The sequence below is a fragment of the Onthophagus taurus genome, chromosome 6, assembly GCF_036711975.1.
Source record: "Onthophagus taurus isolate NC chromosome 6, IU_Otau_3.0, whole genome shotgun sequence".
NCBI classification, from domain to species: domain Eukaryota; kingdom Metazoa; phylum Arthropoda; class Insecta; order Coleoptera; family Scarabaeidae; genus Onthophagus; species Onthophagus taurus.
Genome location: NC_091971.1, coordinates 23,644,491 through 23,663,339, shown reverse-complemented (window position 1 = coordinate 23,663,339; position 18,849 = coordinate 23,644,491). Strand labels below are relative to the sequence as shown.

At 33.4% G+C, this 18,849-nt stretch overlaps 2 protein-coding genes and 1 long non-coding RNA gene across 3 annotated transcripts in view; 1 reads left to right on the top strand and 2 right to left on the bottom strand.

The window, feature by feature from the left end:
* LOC139430320 (uncharacterized) overlaps window positions 1-9,778 on the top strand; it is a 46,365-nt gene extending 36,587 nt beyond the window's left edge. Inside the window, exon 3 of the long non-coding RNA XR_011640815.1 lies at window positions 9,513-9,778. This is a non-coding gene — a long non-coding RNA (uncharacterized lncRNA). The remainder of the gene's footprint in view (window positions 1-9,512) is intronic.
* Window positions 1-9,863, bottom strand: part of LOC111415643 (uncharacterized) — a 77,362-nt gene extending 67,499 nt beyond the window's left edge. Inside the window, exon 1 of the mRNA XM_071197138.1 lies at window positions 9,771-9,863. The gene's annotated coding sequence lies outside the window, so the exon portion shown is untranslated. The remainder of the gene's footprint in view (window positions 1-9,770) is intronic.
* A 5,315-nt stretch (window positions 9,864-15,178) lies between these two features.
* LOC139430004 (zinc finger BED domain-containing protein 5-like) lies at window positions 15,179-15,670 on the bottom strand. The gene has a single exon (XM_071196551.1). It carries the CDS (start codon window positions 15,668-15,670, stop codon window positions 15,179-15,181), a length of 492 nt encoding a protein of 163 aa, XP_071052652.1.
* Between the last annotated feature and the right edge of the window lie 3,179 nt (window positions 15,671-18,849).

Below are 18,849 nucleotides of genomic sequence, written 5' to 3'. Positions count from 1 at the left end.
ATTTCAGCTCTGAGTGGTCTGGATTGTGATAATAAATTGTGCTTAAATATCATGGAAGAAACGTTGTCAAGTGAAGAAAAAATGGAACTTTTCTGTAGTTGTCCAGTAACATTAATTATCAACAAATTATTGTTGTTTTTCGAATTAATTTTTGAATAAAGGTCTATCGCATTAACGCTTGTTCACTCGACGTTTCAAAATTTTAAATAAAACAATAATAATAGTAAGAAAGGTGTCTCATACAATTTTCCTTTCAAATATCTCCACACAAAAAAGTCTAAAGCATTTGATCGTGGGGCCATGCGACTGGTCTACCATGACCAATCCATCTTTCAAGAAAATGGTTGTCTAGCCAATTTCTTACCACCCTACCATGATAAGCTGCACAATCATCAAGTTGAACCCTACCTTTCTTCTTAAAGCTAAATCAATGTCATCCCACATATTGGCATGTTCAGCTACCAAAAATTAGAAGAACGCCGCTGCGGTTAGTTGTGGTGGCAAAAAGTATGGCCCGAAAAGATGATTATTATAAACACCTACCCAGACGTTGACACTAAATTCATGTTGGAACTTTCGTGGCCGAAGTGCGTAGGGATACCAAAACATATAAATTGTGAAAGTTTACAATCCCACGTCTTGTGAAACACGATTCATCGTTCCACATTACATTATTTAAAAAATCTCGATTGTTGGCTGATGCTTTAGCAATCTACCGACAAAACGTTACACGCCGTTCTTTATCGCCTGGTTGTAATCCTTGCAAGGATTGTAAATGATAAGCATATCTATGATCATCTTTTAAAAGGCGATAAACACGCGCCCTAGAAATTCGTAAGGCATTCGAAACTCTTTTAACACTCGTGGTGGGGTCTCTGTCAAACTCACGCAAAATGCGCAATTTCTTCTGCTAAAGTTTCTTTGCAGTCTAACATTGTCATCATTACGATCTACCCGCCATTATTTAGCCCTTGTTCAACTAAATAGTTTGTCTATGCACTTTCACAAACACAGAAGGATGCGGATGTCTTCTATTTGGATGTCTTCTATTTGGATATCTTCTTCTATACTCTAGGGCTACTTCTGCTGAATTTCCCTTTGCAAACCCATGAACAAAATGAGTATCCGCTAACTCTTGGTTAGGAAAAATAAACGGCACTTTATAAAGTTTTTATGCAGCAAACAAAAAATTTAAAAATAAAAAAAGAAAACAATTTAACACGATTAGGAAAAAGAGTAATGAATTTAGCACGTTAATAAACAAGAAAATTGAATTTAACACGTCAACAAATAAAAAAAATTAATTTAACACTGATCAACAACTACTGGTGATTTGACACTTGATACAATAAAGTAAAACATTAGTGAACTTACCTACTTTGTTTCAATGGCAAACAGTATTATACCTATCTTTAACAATAAAAATTGGTCTATATCGAATAAAAAGCGGATTATCTTGAAAATGATCAACTTTAGCGCATTTTGATAAGAGTAGCGTTTTTGCTTAAAAAAGTACCGAGAATAAGAATTTAAGAAGAAAAAGCCAAAAAGTATACTGTCAGAAAAGTTATAAGTACGAAGGCTTTCACGGCCGGTGTGAATTAAACTAAAATTAGAACTAAAACTAGAACTAACATTCGAAGACTTCGAACCAGTTTCTGAAGAAGGTTGCAACATGTCATCCGAAACGTCAAAACTTTTCTTAAAAGACGCACGGCAAAACCCGAAAGTTTCTAGTGTTAGTTTTAGTTCTAATTTTGTGTTTAATTGTAAGTCAGAAAAGTTATTGTTACTTTAATCCGTAAAGAATCCCTCTACCGGCTATAGTAAAACGAACTCCATAATCGTCTTTCTCATGCCAAAAAACCTCCGTATGCAAAATTTCAATAGAATCGGTTGAAATCCACGAAATTTTCTCCGACGTTTCGTTGTCGTGAAACTATCATCAGGTTTATTTTTTCTTATGAACGCCATATTTAATTTTCACACCAAAAAATAGGATAATTATATAAGTACGAAGGCTTTCACGGCCGGTGTGAATTGAACTAAAACTAGAACTAACACTACAAACTTTCGGGTTTTGCCGTGCGTCTTTTAAGAAAAGGTTTGACGTTTCGGATGCCATATTGCAACCGTCTTCAGAAACTGGTTCGAAGTCACCGACCGCAGACCAATCTGTATAAGAACATCATATAAATACAAATACTCAGCGACGAGGGATCCCAAACACCAAGCAGCGCTGGGCATATGTACAATAAGGAAGATTAAATTTGTGGGCCAAATATCTCAAAAACCTCCTCTGCAAAGCCTCAATTTGATCCACATACACGGAATACGAAATAACTGAGGCAAAATTCAAAATGCTACAGACGTACGCCGTATACAAGGAAACGATGCTCCGCATATTGGTAAAGCAACGGGATACACGAATAATAAAACCTAACCGTTTTCCGATACAACCAGCATCTATGTGGCTACAGAATTTAAGAAGTAGTATTCACATAATTAGCTCCCAAGTTATACTTAAAATTTTTAAGGTATCTCTTTCTACTAAATGTAATTAGATAGCACTTATCATAATTCAGAAACAAATAGTTTTTGAAGCAATACTCTTGCAGACGTTCAAGATCCTCCTCAAGCATCAAGCTGTCGGATATGGAACTAATCGTGGAAAAAATTTTACAGTCATCCGCGTAAAGCAAAAAAAATGGAGTGGCAAAAACACTCATAATATCATTGATATCAATTAAGAATAAAATTGCTCCAAGATGACTGCCCTGAGGCACGCCAGATTTAATATGGGAAACATAATTGTCAAACTTCATTGCTTGGCGTCTGTCAGGGATAAGAGAAGCTACCCATAATAGTAAGCTATTCAATACGTTAAATTTATTAAGTTTTTCCAAAAGAATTTTGTAATGTATTTTGTCGAAGGGCTTACTAAAGTCCGTATAAATAGTATCAACCTGGGGATCGTCATTCTTGGACTTCTGAACATAATTAACGAATTTAACCAAGTTTGTTTCTACCGACTGTCCACGTAGGAAACCATGTGGTTCATGAATGATTTGTGGGGTAATGCAGTGGTATAAGTGGAAGAACAAACGCAGAAACTATACACAGATACAGAATTGTCTAGTACAGCGGTTCCCAATCTGTGGTACATGTACCACCATCTGTGGTACACACACAATACTTAAAATAAACAATAATTGTTCAGTTTAAAGTCCCAAAATTCGAACATTAATATTTAATTTTAGTTGCATATAACTAAGAATTACAAAAATCGTGTAGTTGTTTGTCACACTGTAAGATCATTTTTAGTACAGTAAATCCCCTATAATGCAATTCAAAAACTACTAGTAGTTTTTAATGTAATTGCATTTTAATAGATGGCAATAATACCCAGTTGTTGTTTAGTTAATCTGTTTTTGACTAACGAAGTTTATACGTTTGTGTTACCTTGTAAACAACGTAAATTTTACCTACATATTGTATCAACCAAAATGGATAAATGGTTAAAGAGACCATTTGAATCTCCAGAAAAGTGTCCTGTTTCAAAACCAAGTGATGTACTATCTACTTCCGGCACTAATTTAATAAAAAAGCTGATGTAAATCCTGCTAAAAAGCAAAAAACTGTTACACGACGTTATGATTCCAATTATTTGAAATTTGGAGTTTCATGTATGGATATCAACGGCGAACCTCGTCCACAGTGCGTAATATGTTATGAGGTTTTTTCTAACAACTCCATGAAGCCATCTTTGCTGCAACGTCATTTTAATTTAAAGCATGGCAGCTTACTGGAAAAACCATTTGAATTTTTTCAGAGAAGAGAGGTAGTGCTTAAAAGAGGGCAAAAAATGACTTCGCACACTATCGGAGAAAAACTTATACTGCCAGCCACTAAGGACATCGTCAATTGTGTTTTGGGAGAAAAGCAAGCTGCACAGTTAGAATCTGTTCCACTTTTTAATAACACTGTAAGCCGTAGAATAGAATTAATGGCTAATGACATTAAAGAGACCGTCATAGATCAGATAAAATCCAGTCCTTTTTTCGCTTTGCAAATGGACGAAAGTACTGATGTAAGTAATTTTGCGCAATTGCTAGCATATTTTCGCTTTTATACGATAATCAAATGAGAGAAGAATTTTTATTTTGTGAGCCTCTTACTTCTTCAACAACATCAGTTGAAATATTTAATAAAGTCAACAATTTTATTGTAAAACACGGCTTTGATTGGCTGAAGTGCGTAAGTATAGTATGTTCCGATGAAGCACGCGCAATGACGGGGAAATACGGTGGTGTAGTAACCAGAATTAAAGAAGTAACACCAGATTGTGTATTTATTCATTGCAGCATACATAGACAAGCTTTGGCAGCTAAGGAGATGCCAGATGAATTAACGTTCGCTCTTGATGATGCAATGCTGTTTCGGATGTTGTGTTCAGAAATGGGAAGTATTCATGATAATGTGCTTTTACATACAGAAGTTACATGGTTGTCGAGAGGCAAAGTGCTATCAAGGTTATTTGAGCTTAGATCTGAAGTTCAAATATTTTTAACTAAACAAAATCATCCACTGAAAGAGAAGTTCACTAATGAAATTTGACAGACAAATTGATTTCAACCTAGGCTTACAAGGTAAACATACAACTCGTTTTTTTGTTCATCTTTCATAAAGAAACTTGAACTTGTGAACTTCAATCTTAAAAGCAATGTACTCCAACATTTTGCAACACTGGAAAATTTTCTTACAGAAAATAAAATTGATATTAACAATGATAATAAACTGTTGGAACAATTCAATAAGTATTTTAATATAGAAAATTTTACGGAATTTGATTGGATACGAAATCCATTTCTTGCAGAATTGCCAACCAATTTAAATGCAGCCGATCAAGAAAAATTGATTGAATTATCATGCGATGGTAAACTAAAAATGGAATTTAAGGTTTCTGATCTCGGTGAATTTTGGACAAGGAGAGTTTCTGAATACTCTTCCCTGGCGAAACAGGCTTTAAAATATTTTATGCCTCTGTCCACGACGTACTTGTGCGAAAAAGGGTTTTCTTCAATGTTGTATATTAAAAGTACATACAGGAATAAACTTGATTTAGAACCCAATTTATCTAATGTCGAACCAAATATTGATAAGTTGTCTAAAAATATGCAACAACATCCTTTTCACTAATAATGATTAGTGTTCACTTAATTATAATTAAATGTGAAGGATGTTGTTGAATAGTAGGTAATGTTAAATAAGTGAGAGCTAATAAGGGAAATATAATAAGAATTTATTGCTGTAATTTTATTTTTTTCCTTCCCATGCCGACATAAAATCGTCTTACTTTGCCCATGGTCTTCTTCGGTTGCCCATATTATTACTTAAGCGTAAGAGTGGGACAAAGTGACCCCTTGATAGTCAAAGTAAGTCAGCTTTGCAGCAAAAATGTATGTTTAAATTATGTGTAAAATGCAACGGAAAAATATTCTATCCGCTTAACATATTGGTTGGGACGTCATCTTAACGTTTTTCATATAATATGAACGTCATTCACATATTTGCAGCCAATGTGTTAATAGGTGGTACATAAAATGGTACAATGTATTTGGTGGTACAATACTAAAAAAGTTTGTGAATCGCTGGTCTAGTAGTTTGGGCATATAGTATGACGGGATGAAACAACCTTAAAAAAATTAGTGGCCCATGATAAGATCGAGAGGCAGATCACCCTCTAGATGGCTAGACCAAATTAAGAACAAATATAAAAGATAAACCAATCGAATTTTTTGGACATAAACTCAATTAAATCAATCTCAAAAAGTAATGAGAGGTTTAACAGGAGGTGACAATCAAAAAATCCTAGAAACTTCGTATCGCGTCTCGCTTTTAATTGCTAAATGTGGTGCAGCGGAGACGATTGGCGAAGCTTTAATCAAGCCGGCTGCCAAAATAAGTGTAGAAGTAATGATAGGTGATAAAGCAAAACAAACTTTTGATCGTGTACCCTTGTCAAATAATACAGTTCATCGACGAATAATTGATATGGCCAATAATGTGAAACAGATGTTATTGTCTGATATTTCTTAAAGTCGTTATTATGCATTACAAGTCGATGAGTCCACTGATATCACAAATTTTGCAAATCTTATGGCGTTTGTTAGATACGAAAAGAACCAAGAAATTCACGACGACTTTTTATTTTGCCAGCCTTTATTAGGTCATACAACAGGAGAAGATATCTTTAACGTTATGAATAAATTTATGCAAGATAACAAAATTAGTTGGACTAAATGTGTTGGATTAATAAAGCACTCATTGCAAAAATTCAGAAGGTTGCACCAAATGTCGAGTCCACACATTGTTGCATTCACAGAGAGGCTTTGGCAACACGTAAGATGCCTGCTGATCTGCAAAAAGTTCTTGATGAAAGCGTGAAAATCGTTAATTATATTAAAGGTCGACCTTTAAACGCCAGACTTTTTGCACAAATGTGTGAAGGAATGGGAAGCAGCCATACCCAACTGCTTTTTCATACTGATGTACGTTGGCTATCTCAGGGAAAAATTTTAAGTCGATTATTTGAACTGAGACAAGAACTTTAAGTTTTTCTTAATGATAAATTTGAACTGAAAAAGTGTCCACATGACTCAACGTGGCTATCCAAACTGGCATACTTAGCAGATATATTCTCTATTTTAAATGGACTCAATTTATCATTACAAGGTAAAGATATTTCATTGTTTCATGTCCAGGACAAAGTAAACGCTACAATTGAAAAATTAAAGTTATGGAAAACTAGAGTTAATAATGGAGAGCTAGACGCGTTTCCCTCTCTTCATGAGTTTGTAATAAAATCATCTGATAAAATTGATACGGATGTTCTGAAATGTTTAACAGAGCATTTGGACGGATTACAAGAGAGCCTGAAAAATTATTTTCCGGATTTAACGAAAAACCTCGAATGGATAAGACATCCGTTTAATATTGATTCATCTGCCATGCCAGATAATTTATCTAATGTGGAACAAGAACAGCTCTTGGAGTTATATGCAGACGGATTTTTGAAAAATAAACATAAAGAGTGTTCTTTAGCATCTTTTTGGCTGCAAATGCAACAACTATATCCGAATTTAACAGAAAAGGTGTTAAAACATGTTTTGCCATTTCCAACATCCTATCTATGTGAAGTTGCGTTTTCAGCATTAGTCGATATTAAGTCGAAAAAAAGAAGCAGGATTTTGGATGTGGAGCGGCATCTTCGATTAAAATTAACGAATAGGGAACCTGATTATAATCATTTGGCATCATCTCAACATAAACAAATTCATCCATCCCACTGATGCTTTCGTTAATGTTGTTATTATTACATTTATTTATTATACTTTATTATTATCCATTTTATTTTATTATTTTGTTTTTGTATTACAAAGAACTAATATAATATTTATTTTTTGGTTGATGCTAAAAGAACATTTTTTTTAACGAGGGGTACTGGAAGTTTTGATAATTACAACAGGGGTACATATATGCTGAAAGTTTGGGAAACACTGATTTAGAGAGATAGAGAGGGAGAAGCAAAGGTAGAAGGATTTGTTGTACTCTAACAACTTGTCAATAAATTGTCGTGGTATGTATATGGCATCTTTGCCATATATGCAGTTTTCTGTTATTTTGCTACTAATAATTTTCGTTAGTAGCTTAGAAAATAAACTTTTATATGTATTATTTTCCATAAATAACTAATACTCAAGATTATTCACAAAGTAACAACAACAAAAAAAACTCGTTAAAATTCGTATATTCAGAGCCGAAGAGTAAAATCTTTTACAGTGGCTCCCTTTGTTTGGTTAAAATAGGAATTGTACAAGAAAATTTCAAGGTAAATCTAGAACTCAAACATGTGTCAATACAAAGAATCTTTCTTAAAAGAAGGTTTTCCAAAACACACTGAAGATTTCTGTATCGATAGATTTAGTTTATTATCACGGTGTCAGATAACGGTTTAGTTTGAATATCAATTGAAAAATCAAGAAGAAAAGGTGAAGAAGACAAAAAAGTTGTGGCCTCTACTAAAAGACCTCAGTTCTTATGTAAAATGAGCTACGCATATCCAATTCAAATGAAGAGAAATCGTTGTCGACTGTATTCAATACCGCAAGAAGTCCATCATCGATGAAGATGCCATCAAAAATGTCATGGTCAATTTTTGTTTTATTTTTATAAGAAATACATACAAATAAAATAAATTAAAGAAACGACACGTGCATTTAAATGAAACTATTCAAAAAATTATTATCGTCAATTTCCGTTTTGGTTACAAAACAAGTTTACTAAAGAAATTGTCGGGTACAATTAGCGATGTGTATAAAAAAAAGCTTCAAAAGACTAAGTATACTCGAAAGAATGTAAATATGAAATGAATCAGTGTCATTAGATCTAATTACTCCCTAATCCTAGAGAACAATACGGTGCCATAACTCCTAATAATTGAGAAGTGGATTTAGAAGCTGGTTTACGCGAGCATACATACAAACCGCGAACGTCCAAGGTCATAGATAACCAACAAACCATTGCAACGCAATGACGATTTCGTCAATATGTCGTTGTTGAAAATGATTAACTGGAACATGAGTCTTAAGAACTATAATAAACTTTTTGCTATAAAGATTTAATTTCATTTTTCTTAATGATACATAAAAATGTGGTTTTTGTACACAAACGTTGGCGTTAATTGCTTGGTTATCATTGGATGTGGAATGAATTTTATATTTTTTATTCTTGAGATTGTAAACCCACGTAGCTTGATAAATTCATTTAAGAATTGAAAAAGGTGAATTTAAATTTGTCACTATAAAGACCTTAAATATTTAATGTAACATTTTTAATTAACAAAATTTATGGCATGACGATTTTAAGGTCACACTTTTATATGTAATAATATTTGTAAATTTCGAACAAACTATAGTAAACTTAAAGCGCATACTATAATTTATCCGAGCATGCACAAGGCCGAATATTTGTTGCAAATATATTTCCACGTAGACTTGGACATTGTGTGTATGTTGAAGGTCGCCGTCGTTTTGAAAAATTTAAAGCAAATATAGATACATTTATTTTCTAAGACACATTTTGTTACTAAGAGCGATGAGTTTTCTATTTTACCGACTCAATTTAAAAAATTACAAAATTTTCATTTGATTTAAGAAATCACTTAATAATAAATTGAATGTAACGCCTTGTATTCAGAACATACAGTTCGAGCAAGTAATATTGTTGGTCCTCAAACGCGCTAATCTACCTGATAACCTTATCAACAACCACGCTACCGTTCCAACTCGACTGCAAAGAACCTTACGTTTAATCGTAAGAAATGAAAATTTCTCTGTAATAATTATTTAAGCCATCCCTAACGTCATTTTTCTTTTCTTATTCCATCCTTTTTTTTGATTTTGTATTTATAAACATTCCCAAACCAGATAATATATTTGTTTTATCAATAGACAGTGAACATGAGGCGCTTTCAGATCGTTTAGAACACCTTACGAGACCCATAGAAGTCATGCGCAGAAAGTCCCTCGGGTTTTATACATACAAAACGCCCGATTCCCGAACGAAACGAGAGCGTGGTGGAGGGAATGAAAAAAAGGGGCGGCGGCGACGATGAGGAAGGTGGAGGCGCAAGTGTTGACGAAGAAGTATTTATGTAAAAGTAAAAATGCATTGATAAGGAACGACGTGATGATGAATTTGAGACTTACCGGTTTGGATCGATTGGCAACGAAGGCTACGACGACGTCGGCGGCTTCCTCCTCCTCCTCCTGTTGGCGAAGATTCCGCGGCCACACGAGCTGCCATCCGCGTCTCGATTGCGCCGAGGAGGAGGCTCTTCGCGTCGCCTCCCACCATCGTATACTCGGCGGTGGTTGCGTCATGCCATCGACGCCCGTGTCCGGGATTCAGGGCTCTATACACGAAAATCCCATCAGAAATGTCCATCACCCAGGATGCAGAATGCTCCTCTTCAAAGTTTAAATCTAAGCTGATTTGAAAGAAATAAACATAATTACAAACAACGATATATTTAACTTGAACGTGGAAAATGTGTTGTCGAAATTCTTGAAAAGGGAATTTTTAAAACAAAATAAAAAATTTATTGCATTGAGAGTATTTTTTGGTGTTAAAAATGGAATCTGTCAAAAATAAGTTGTGTGACATATTTAAGACTACCAACTGTAAAAATGCGAAAGTACTAACGAACACATAACATCTTTTTCAATTTATTTCTTGTTACACGAAATATTTTGCGATTAAAATTTTGCAAAAAAGAACTTGAAATCGTTTAATTAATCGCTTGAAGTTATTAAAATATGTAGTTAATAAAATTTCATAAAAACATCAATTGACAGTTTAATTGTCATCTTTTTAAGATTATATTTCGTTTTAATATACCAAGAAAATATTAATGTTTTAATCATCTTTTCGAATTGTAAACAATAAAAAACGCACAACAATAGTAATTGGTTTTGGAGTTTCCTTCTTCTCTTATTAACGATTACAAGATTTAATCTATCATAAAATTCCTACGTATAAGAATCATCATTGGTTTTTCTATTTTCTTATAATTACTATTATTTTCCGTTTTTTACTACGATTTTCACCGGATTTTAAATGACACATGACCATTGTGTCAAACAATCACAGTTCTCAAGATGTCTAATGTACAATTCGCACGTTATCTAATCTTGTAATTCTCTGTAATCCCCCATTGTTAATCTATTAATTCTTTTTCTTTGAAAATAACATACTGGCGATATTCTTCTTAAACTTTTTCATCAAACTTCATATTTTATTCGAGTCAATTCATAAATAAGATAAAATTAATTTGCATTTTCGTAATTTGTCTAAACATGAATGAATGCAGTAATAATAATTACGTCATCTGTAGAGGAGTTAATTCACGTGACGTTTTCGTCTTTATATTTTATTACAAAAAGTTATTAAGTTTATGAGCGTTATTTCGAAATTTATTTATTATCAATAAATCTTGGTTTATCGGTTCAAGTCAACACACAATTCTCTTTTGCCCGGTGAGCAAGACACTTTTCACGTGAAACAGTTTTTTTACTGATTAGGAACATCTTATCGGTAAAGTCTTGGATTTTCGAGAGGTGTTTGAATGATGTCGACACACAAGAAAAATAAAATAAATTCAAAAAATCACTTTATTTACTCTTTAATCAGTCCTTTAATCGTAAATGAAGAGGTTATATTTTTAAGAACGTTGTGTGGAAACGTTTGAAAAGGATTTTTTTAAAGATGATTGTGAAATTACTTTTGAATGGTGTATTTTCAGTGATTTTTAGTTTGAGTGTTAGGCAACTTAATTTACAGGGTCGGTTTGAGACTTAAAAGAAATATTTTAAAAGAAAATTATAATAGTGCTATAAGTTTATCTCAAAATGTATAATATTAAGAATAAATGTGTAGTCATTAGCTTCAAATATGATCTATTAGTTTTAATTTGAGGTATGATTCGTTTCTTTATCAATATAAATATAGGTTTTGCGATTTATTAACTCATTACTTCTTATAACATAACTAACCTCTTAATTTTTAATAATCGTTCATATGACTCATATATACTATAGAGCAGTGTTTCCCAAACTTTCAGCATATATGTACCCCTTTTGTAATTATCAAAACTTCCAGGTACCCCTCGTTACAAAAAATGTTCTTTTAGCATCAACCAAAAAATAAATATTTTATCAGTTCTTTTTAATACAAAAACAAAATAATAATAATAAAATAAAATGGATACTAATAAAGTATAATAAATAAATGTAACAATAATAATGTGGCTGAAGTTAGATTCATATTCGAATCTGTACCAGATTCAGATTCATAAAATTACAGTTGACCAGACAAGTATTGAACATATCAATTGAAAAATCGTTTTCTGAAACTACAGAAGTTGTAGCAATCTGCGACTACCCTGGATAATTCGAATAGACCCTCTATTATGTTCCCTGTCTACCCTCACCCTCAGATTTGCCGTAGGGGCCGAGGAGTTCCTCGTTTTCAATAGCATACTTAGATATTATTTTCTCAATAACTAGAGACTGCAGCACCCTGATACTAGTCTAGATTATTGCATTAGGTCCTCTGGTATCTTTCTAGCCCACCAGCACCCCCAGATTTGCCGTAGGGGCCGAGGGGTGAATTTTTTAATATTACTCGTTTTCAATATCAAATGTAAACATTATTTTCTCAATAATTAGAGACTGCAGCACCCTGATACTAGTCTAGATTATTGCATTAGGTCCTCTGGTATCTTTCTAGCATACCAGCACCCCCAGATTTGCCGTAGGGGCCGAGGGGTGAATTTTTTAATATTACTCGTTTTCAATATCAAATTTAAACTTTATTTTCTCAATAACTAGAGACTGCAGCACCCTGGGACTAATTTAGATTATTGCATTAGGTCCTCTGGTATCCTTCTAGCCCATCAGCACCCCCAGATTTGCCGTAGGAGCCGAAGGGTGAATTTTTCAATATTCCTCGTTTTCAATATCAAATGTAAAAATTATTTTCTCAATAACTAGAAACTGCAGCACCCTGGGACTAGTCTATATTATTGCATTATGTCCTCTGGTATCCTTCTAGTCCACTCGCACCCCCAGATTTGCTGTAGGAGCCGAAGGGTGAATTTTTTGCAATTCCTCGTTTTCAATAGCAAAATTAAAAATTATTTTCTAGACTAGACTAGAACTAAAGACTACAGCGCCCTGGGACTGGTCTAGATTATTATATTCAAAATTTATTCAATATTTAGTTTGATTTGAAAGTATAATTTTCATATGGCTTTTACTTCTTTATTAATGAAACTTGAACGACACTTTTCAAAATTTTTAGACACATTAAAGCATTTAAATTAATTTTTTATATTGTTTTTTGTATTTGTTTTTTATATTATATGTTTTTTATATTGACACGGCTCTACCTGTAACGTCGGTAGCTGTGCCTTACTTATAAAGGTTTCATTATCAGTAGAGGGTTCTGATAAATGTTCTTCATCTAATCTATCATGAATATTACTAAATAATGAAACGTTAGAAACAAGTAGCTGCGATATAGTTGGCGACGAACGTTTTAGAATGGGGCTGTTACTATTTAGTATTATAGTTTCATTTGCATTAGTAGATCTTTCTTTTATTTCAATGTTATTATATAGAAGTAAAAGCAATACGAAATTATAATATCAAACTAAATATTACATCAATTTTAAATATAATAATCTAGACTAGTTCTAGGGTGCTGCAGTCTCTAGTTATTGAGAAAATAAAGTTTAAATTTGATATTGAAAACGAGTAATATTAAAAAATTCACCCCTCGGCCCCTACGGCAAATCTGGGGGTGCTGGTATGCTAGAAAGATACCAGAGGACCTAATGCAATAATCTAGACTAGTATCAGGGTGCTGCAGTCTCTAGTTATTGAGAAAACAATATCTAAGTATGCTATTGAAAACGGTGAACCGCTCGGCCCCTACGGCAAATCTGAGGGTGAGGATAGACAGGGAACATACTAGAGGGTCTATTCGAATTATCCAGGGTAGTCGCAGATTGCTACAACTTCTGTAATTTCAGAAAACTATTTTTCAATTGATATGTTCAATACTTGTCTGGTCAACTGTAATTTTATGAATCTGAATCTGGTACAGATTCGAATATGAATCTAACTTCAGCCACATACAATAATAACATTAACGAAAGCTTCAGTGGGATGGATGAATTGTTTATGTTGAGATGATGCCAAATGATTATAATCAGGTTCCCTATTCGTTAATTTTAATCGAAGATGCGGCTCCACATCCAAAACCCAGTTTTTTTTTTCGACTTAATATCGACTAATGCTGAAAACGCAACTTCACATAGATATGATGTCGGAAATGGCAAAACATGTTTCAACACTTTTTCTGTTAAATTCGAATATAGTTGTTGCATTTGCAGCCAAAAAGATGCTAAAAAACACTCTTTATGTTTATTTTTCAAAAATCCGTCTGCATATAACTCCAAGAGCTGTTCTTGTTCCACATTAGATAAATTATCTGGCATGGCAGATGAATCAATATTAAACGGATGTCTTATCCATTCGAGGTTTGTCGTTAAATCCGGAAAATAATTTTTCAGGCTCTCTTGTAGTCCGTCCAAATGCTCTGTTAAACATTTCAGAACATCTGTATCAATTTTATCAGATGATTTTATTACAAACTCATGAAGAGAGGGAAACGCGTCTAGCTCTCCATTATTAACTCTAGTTTTCCATAACTTTAATTTTTCAATTGTAGCGTTTACTTTGTCTTGGACATGAAACAAATATCTTTACCTTGTAATGATAAATTGAGTCCATTTAGAACAGAGAATATATCTGCTAAGTATGCCAATTTGGATAGCCACGTTGAGTCATGTAGACACTTTTTCAGTTCAAATTTATCATTAAGAAAAACTTTAAGTTCTTGTCTCAGTTCAAATAATCGACTTAAAATTTTTCCCCGAGATAGCCAATGTACATCAGTATGAAAAAGCAGTTGGGTATGGCTGCTTTCCATTTCTTCACACATTTGTGCAAAAGGTCTTGCGTTTAAAGGTCGACCTTTAATATAATTAACGATTTTCACGCTTTCATCAAGAACTTTTTGCAGATCAGCAGGCATCTTACGTGTTGCCAAAGGCTCTCTGTGAATGCAACAATGTGTGGGCTTGACTATTGGTGCAACCTTCTGAATTTTTGCAATGAGTCCTTTATTAATGCCGACCATACTTTTTCCACCATCTGTACTTATTCCAACACATTTAGTCCAACTAATTTTGTTATCTTGCATAAATTTATTCATAACGTTAAAGATATCTTCTCCTGTTGTATGACCTAATAAAGGCTGGCAAAATAAAAAGTCGTCGTGAATTTCTTGGTTCTTTTCGTATCTAACAAACGCCATAAGATTTGCAAAATTTGTGATATCAGTGGACTCATCGACTTGTAATGCATAATAACGACTTTGAGAAATATCAGACAATAACATCTGTTTCACATTATTTGCCATATCAATTATTTGTCGATGAACTGTATTATTTGACAAGGATACACGATCAAGAGTTTGTTTTGCTTTATCACCTATCTTTACTTCTGCCATTATTCGGCTTGATTAAAGTTTCGCCAATCGTCTCCGCTACACCACATTTCGCAATTAAAAGCGAGACGCGATACGAAGTTTCTAGGATTTTTTGATTGTCACCTCCTGTTAACCCTCTCATTACTTTTTGAGATTGATTTAAATCTTTGAGTTTATGTTCAAAAAAGTCGATTGGTTTATCTTTGTATTCAAAGTGCTTTGTGTCAAAATGTCGCTTTAAGTTCGATGGTTTCATACTTTCATTGGTAAGGTTTTCAAAACAAATTACGCAAAGTGGAATGGGTTCCTTTTCATCACCACTCCACGAGAAGCTCAATTTAAGGTATTCTTTGTCGTATTTTCGAGTCTTCCTTGCTTTTTTGTTAACCGGTTTTGAAGAAGTTTCGTCTTCGATAATTTCATGAGTTGCTGTTCGTTCAATTTCGTTTACTTTGCGTTTAGAACATCCGGGTTGCAACCAGCGATCCATAATCTTGATTATTAGATATACACATTATATTTTATAAAAATAAATAAAAAACAATAAAACTTACTAAAGAAAGCACCTAAAAATAATACAATTAGAAAAATCGCACCGAAAGCTAAAAGGAGACACACGCCGGGGAATCACGGCGCCCGGCGACTCGGCGCCAAAAAGTAACATATATACAGGAATAACAAATTTTTAATTTTTTTTTTATGTTGAATCAAAAAATAGTTAAAAGTCTGCTGCACCAGGCGGAGGAAAAGTTCAATGCAACGTGTACCCCCATCAAACTGTTCCTGTACCCCTGATGGTACGCATACCATAGTTTGGGAAACACTGCTATAGAGTATATTCATTTGTAACTATATTAATTAATCGTATAAATAAAATATTAAAAATTAAAATGGAGTATTTGATAGACTGTTTCATGTGTGTCCATCTGTTTATTTATTATTTTATAACTATAATAAAATCGCCATGGGAAAATACATTATGTTGATATAACAACCCATGGTGATATAACATTATGTTTATATATAAAAATAATTAGAGTGCGTGATGCGCTACAATTATTTCCCTTCAATAAAAATTAAAAATTTAAATTAATGACGTTGTTTCAAACAAAGAAATAAAAAGAACGAAAAAGGAAAGGAAATCCATGGAGGGTGGTAACAATTGTCTTTATTCTACACAAGAAAGACATTATATACATTGAAATAATAAGTATTTGATTAAATTATAAAAAGGAAAATTTTATACAATTTTTCTTCTTCCGATTGTTAGTAACACATTTCAAACTCTTCTCTATTTCAAACTTTTCTTTGTATTTAAATTAATACATATCTATAAATTTAGTACGACGTTTCGAGCGTAATATTCGCCCATCCTCAGGTACTTAACACATTACTATAATTATTACTATAATTATCTCCCAAACTATAAATGTTAGGTATAGGACATATGGGATATAAAAGATGTGAAATGAGATGAATACCATATGATGAATATTCATGAGGATGAATACCATCCTTAACTGGTACCCTAATAAAAAGGGATTCCATATCGAAACTCACCAAAATATCCTCAGCATCTAGCTTTATACCTTTTACCGATTCCACAAAGTGTGTAGAATCCCTCACATACGATTCCGTATTCCCTGTGAAAGGAGACAAAATTTTTGCAAGATATTTGGCCAACTTGTATGTTGGGGAGTTGATGGCACTGACGATAGGGCGGAGGGGGACGTCTGGTTTATGAATCTTCGGTAGTTCATAAATTCTTGGTGGTACCGGCCGGCGCCTGCACAAACAAACCTTTCTGCTGTTCAGCTGGAATTCCTGTAGATTTTATCTTCTTGATCTTCCTGTAGGTGGCTGGTTCCAGTAGGTTCATCATTTTGTCGTCATATTCTTTTTTGTCCATAACCACGGTGGCATTCCCCTTATCTGCTGGTAACACGACGATTTCAGAGTTTTCTTTAATAGATCAGAGTACCTTCTTTTCACCAACCGTCAAATTGGCTTTCGGTGGTAATAATTACTTCAAACAAACACAACAAAACAAAACAGCTTCGCTTAACAATTCAAAGTTTCTAAATTCTAAACACACTGCGTTGGGACACCGCTGAGCCTTCTTAATGATCATCACCATTCTTGAAGCTCTCCAGCCTTGGCTAATTGTTTCACAATACGATAAAATGATGCACAGGATGGGATGTTTCTGTCGAGAAATCTTTCTTCGTATAATTTTCGGGCAACATATACAGGCTGTATCTGAATGACTGCAACAAACTTCAAGGGGTGATTCTTTAGTGAATTTTAAGGGTACTTTGATATATGAACCATGGGCGACTTCGGCTCCCCTAAGGAGCTACACCCCTCCAAAAATGGCGGAAAATTTTGGTTTAATTTTTTTTTCTTGAAAACCATAAACGCTAGGAAAATGAAATTTAGGGAATATGTTTAACTCATAACTCGTTTCGACCCTATTTGTACTTTCAACCAACCCTTCTAAACTATTAAACGTAACCACCCCCGTTCAATTTATGCTTAGATTTTTTTTATGAAGATGATAAATACATTGGAAAAGTTTCAGTTAGATAGATAAAACAATTCTAAAACTTTTTTGTCTCTCTGGTGTTCTTCTAAAAATTAATAATTTCTGAGAAAAAAAATAATTAAGCAAACACTAACTGTTAAGCTGTAGGGTTGTTAATCGAAAGTTGGAATGAATTTTTAATGAAAAAATCTTAGTAGGCTTTGCAATCTTTGTCAGAAATATTTTCGACGTTTAAATATCAGTGGTTTTCTTACTTTATCATTGTTTTATTTAAAATTTTGAAACGTCGAGTGAACGAGCGTAAATGCGATAGAACTTTATTCAAAAATTAATTTGAAAAACAATAATAATAGTAAGAAAAACTGACATTTAAACGTCAAAAATATTTCTGGCAAAGATTGCAAAGCCTACTAAGATTTTTTCATTCAAAATTGATTCCAACTTTTGATCGACAACCCCGTTGTTTAACGGGCAGTGTTTGCTTTACTATTTTTTTTCTCAAAAATTAGTCGTTTTTGGTAAAATTTCAGAGAGACAAAAAAGTTGTAGAATACTTTCATCTATCTATGTAAAATTTTTCTAATGTATTTATCATCTGTATAACAAAAATTTTAGCAAAAATGCAAAGGGGGTGGTTACGTTTAGTAGTTTAGACGGGTAGGTTGAAAGTACAAATAGGGTCAAAACATGCCCTCTTATGAGTTAAACATATTCCCCAAATTTCATTTTTCTAGCGTTTATGGTTTTTGAGAAAAAAAAATTAAACCAAAATTTTCTGCCATTTTTGGAGGGGTTGTAGCTCCTTAGGGGAGCCGAAGTGACCCATGGTTCGTATATTAAAGTACCCTTAAAATTCACTAAAGAAGCACCCCTTGAAGTTTGTTGCAGTCATTCAGATACACCCTGTATAACTGTGGCTACTTCTCCATAAACAAAAAACATTTCAATGTTTGCAGCAATCGTATGTCTTGCCAACCTTAATTAATGAAACGTAACGAATGAATTTGTAGCTAAGGGAAATTTTAACAGATATGAGTACTAAAACAACTGCCACCTGCTATGGCCGCCTTAATATTACCAAAATAAAAGTCATAAAATAACTTCTAACTTGCTTTATTAAAATT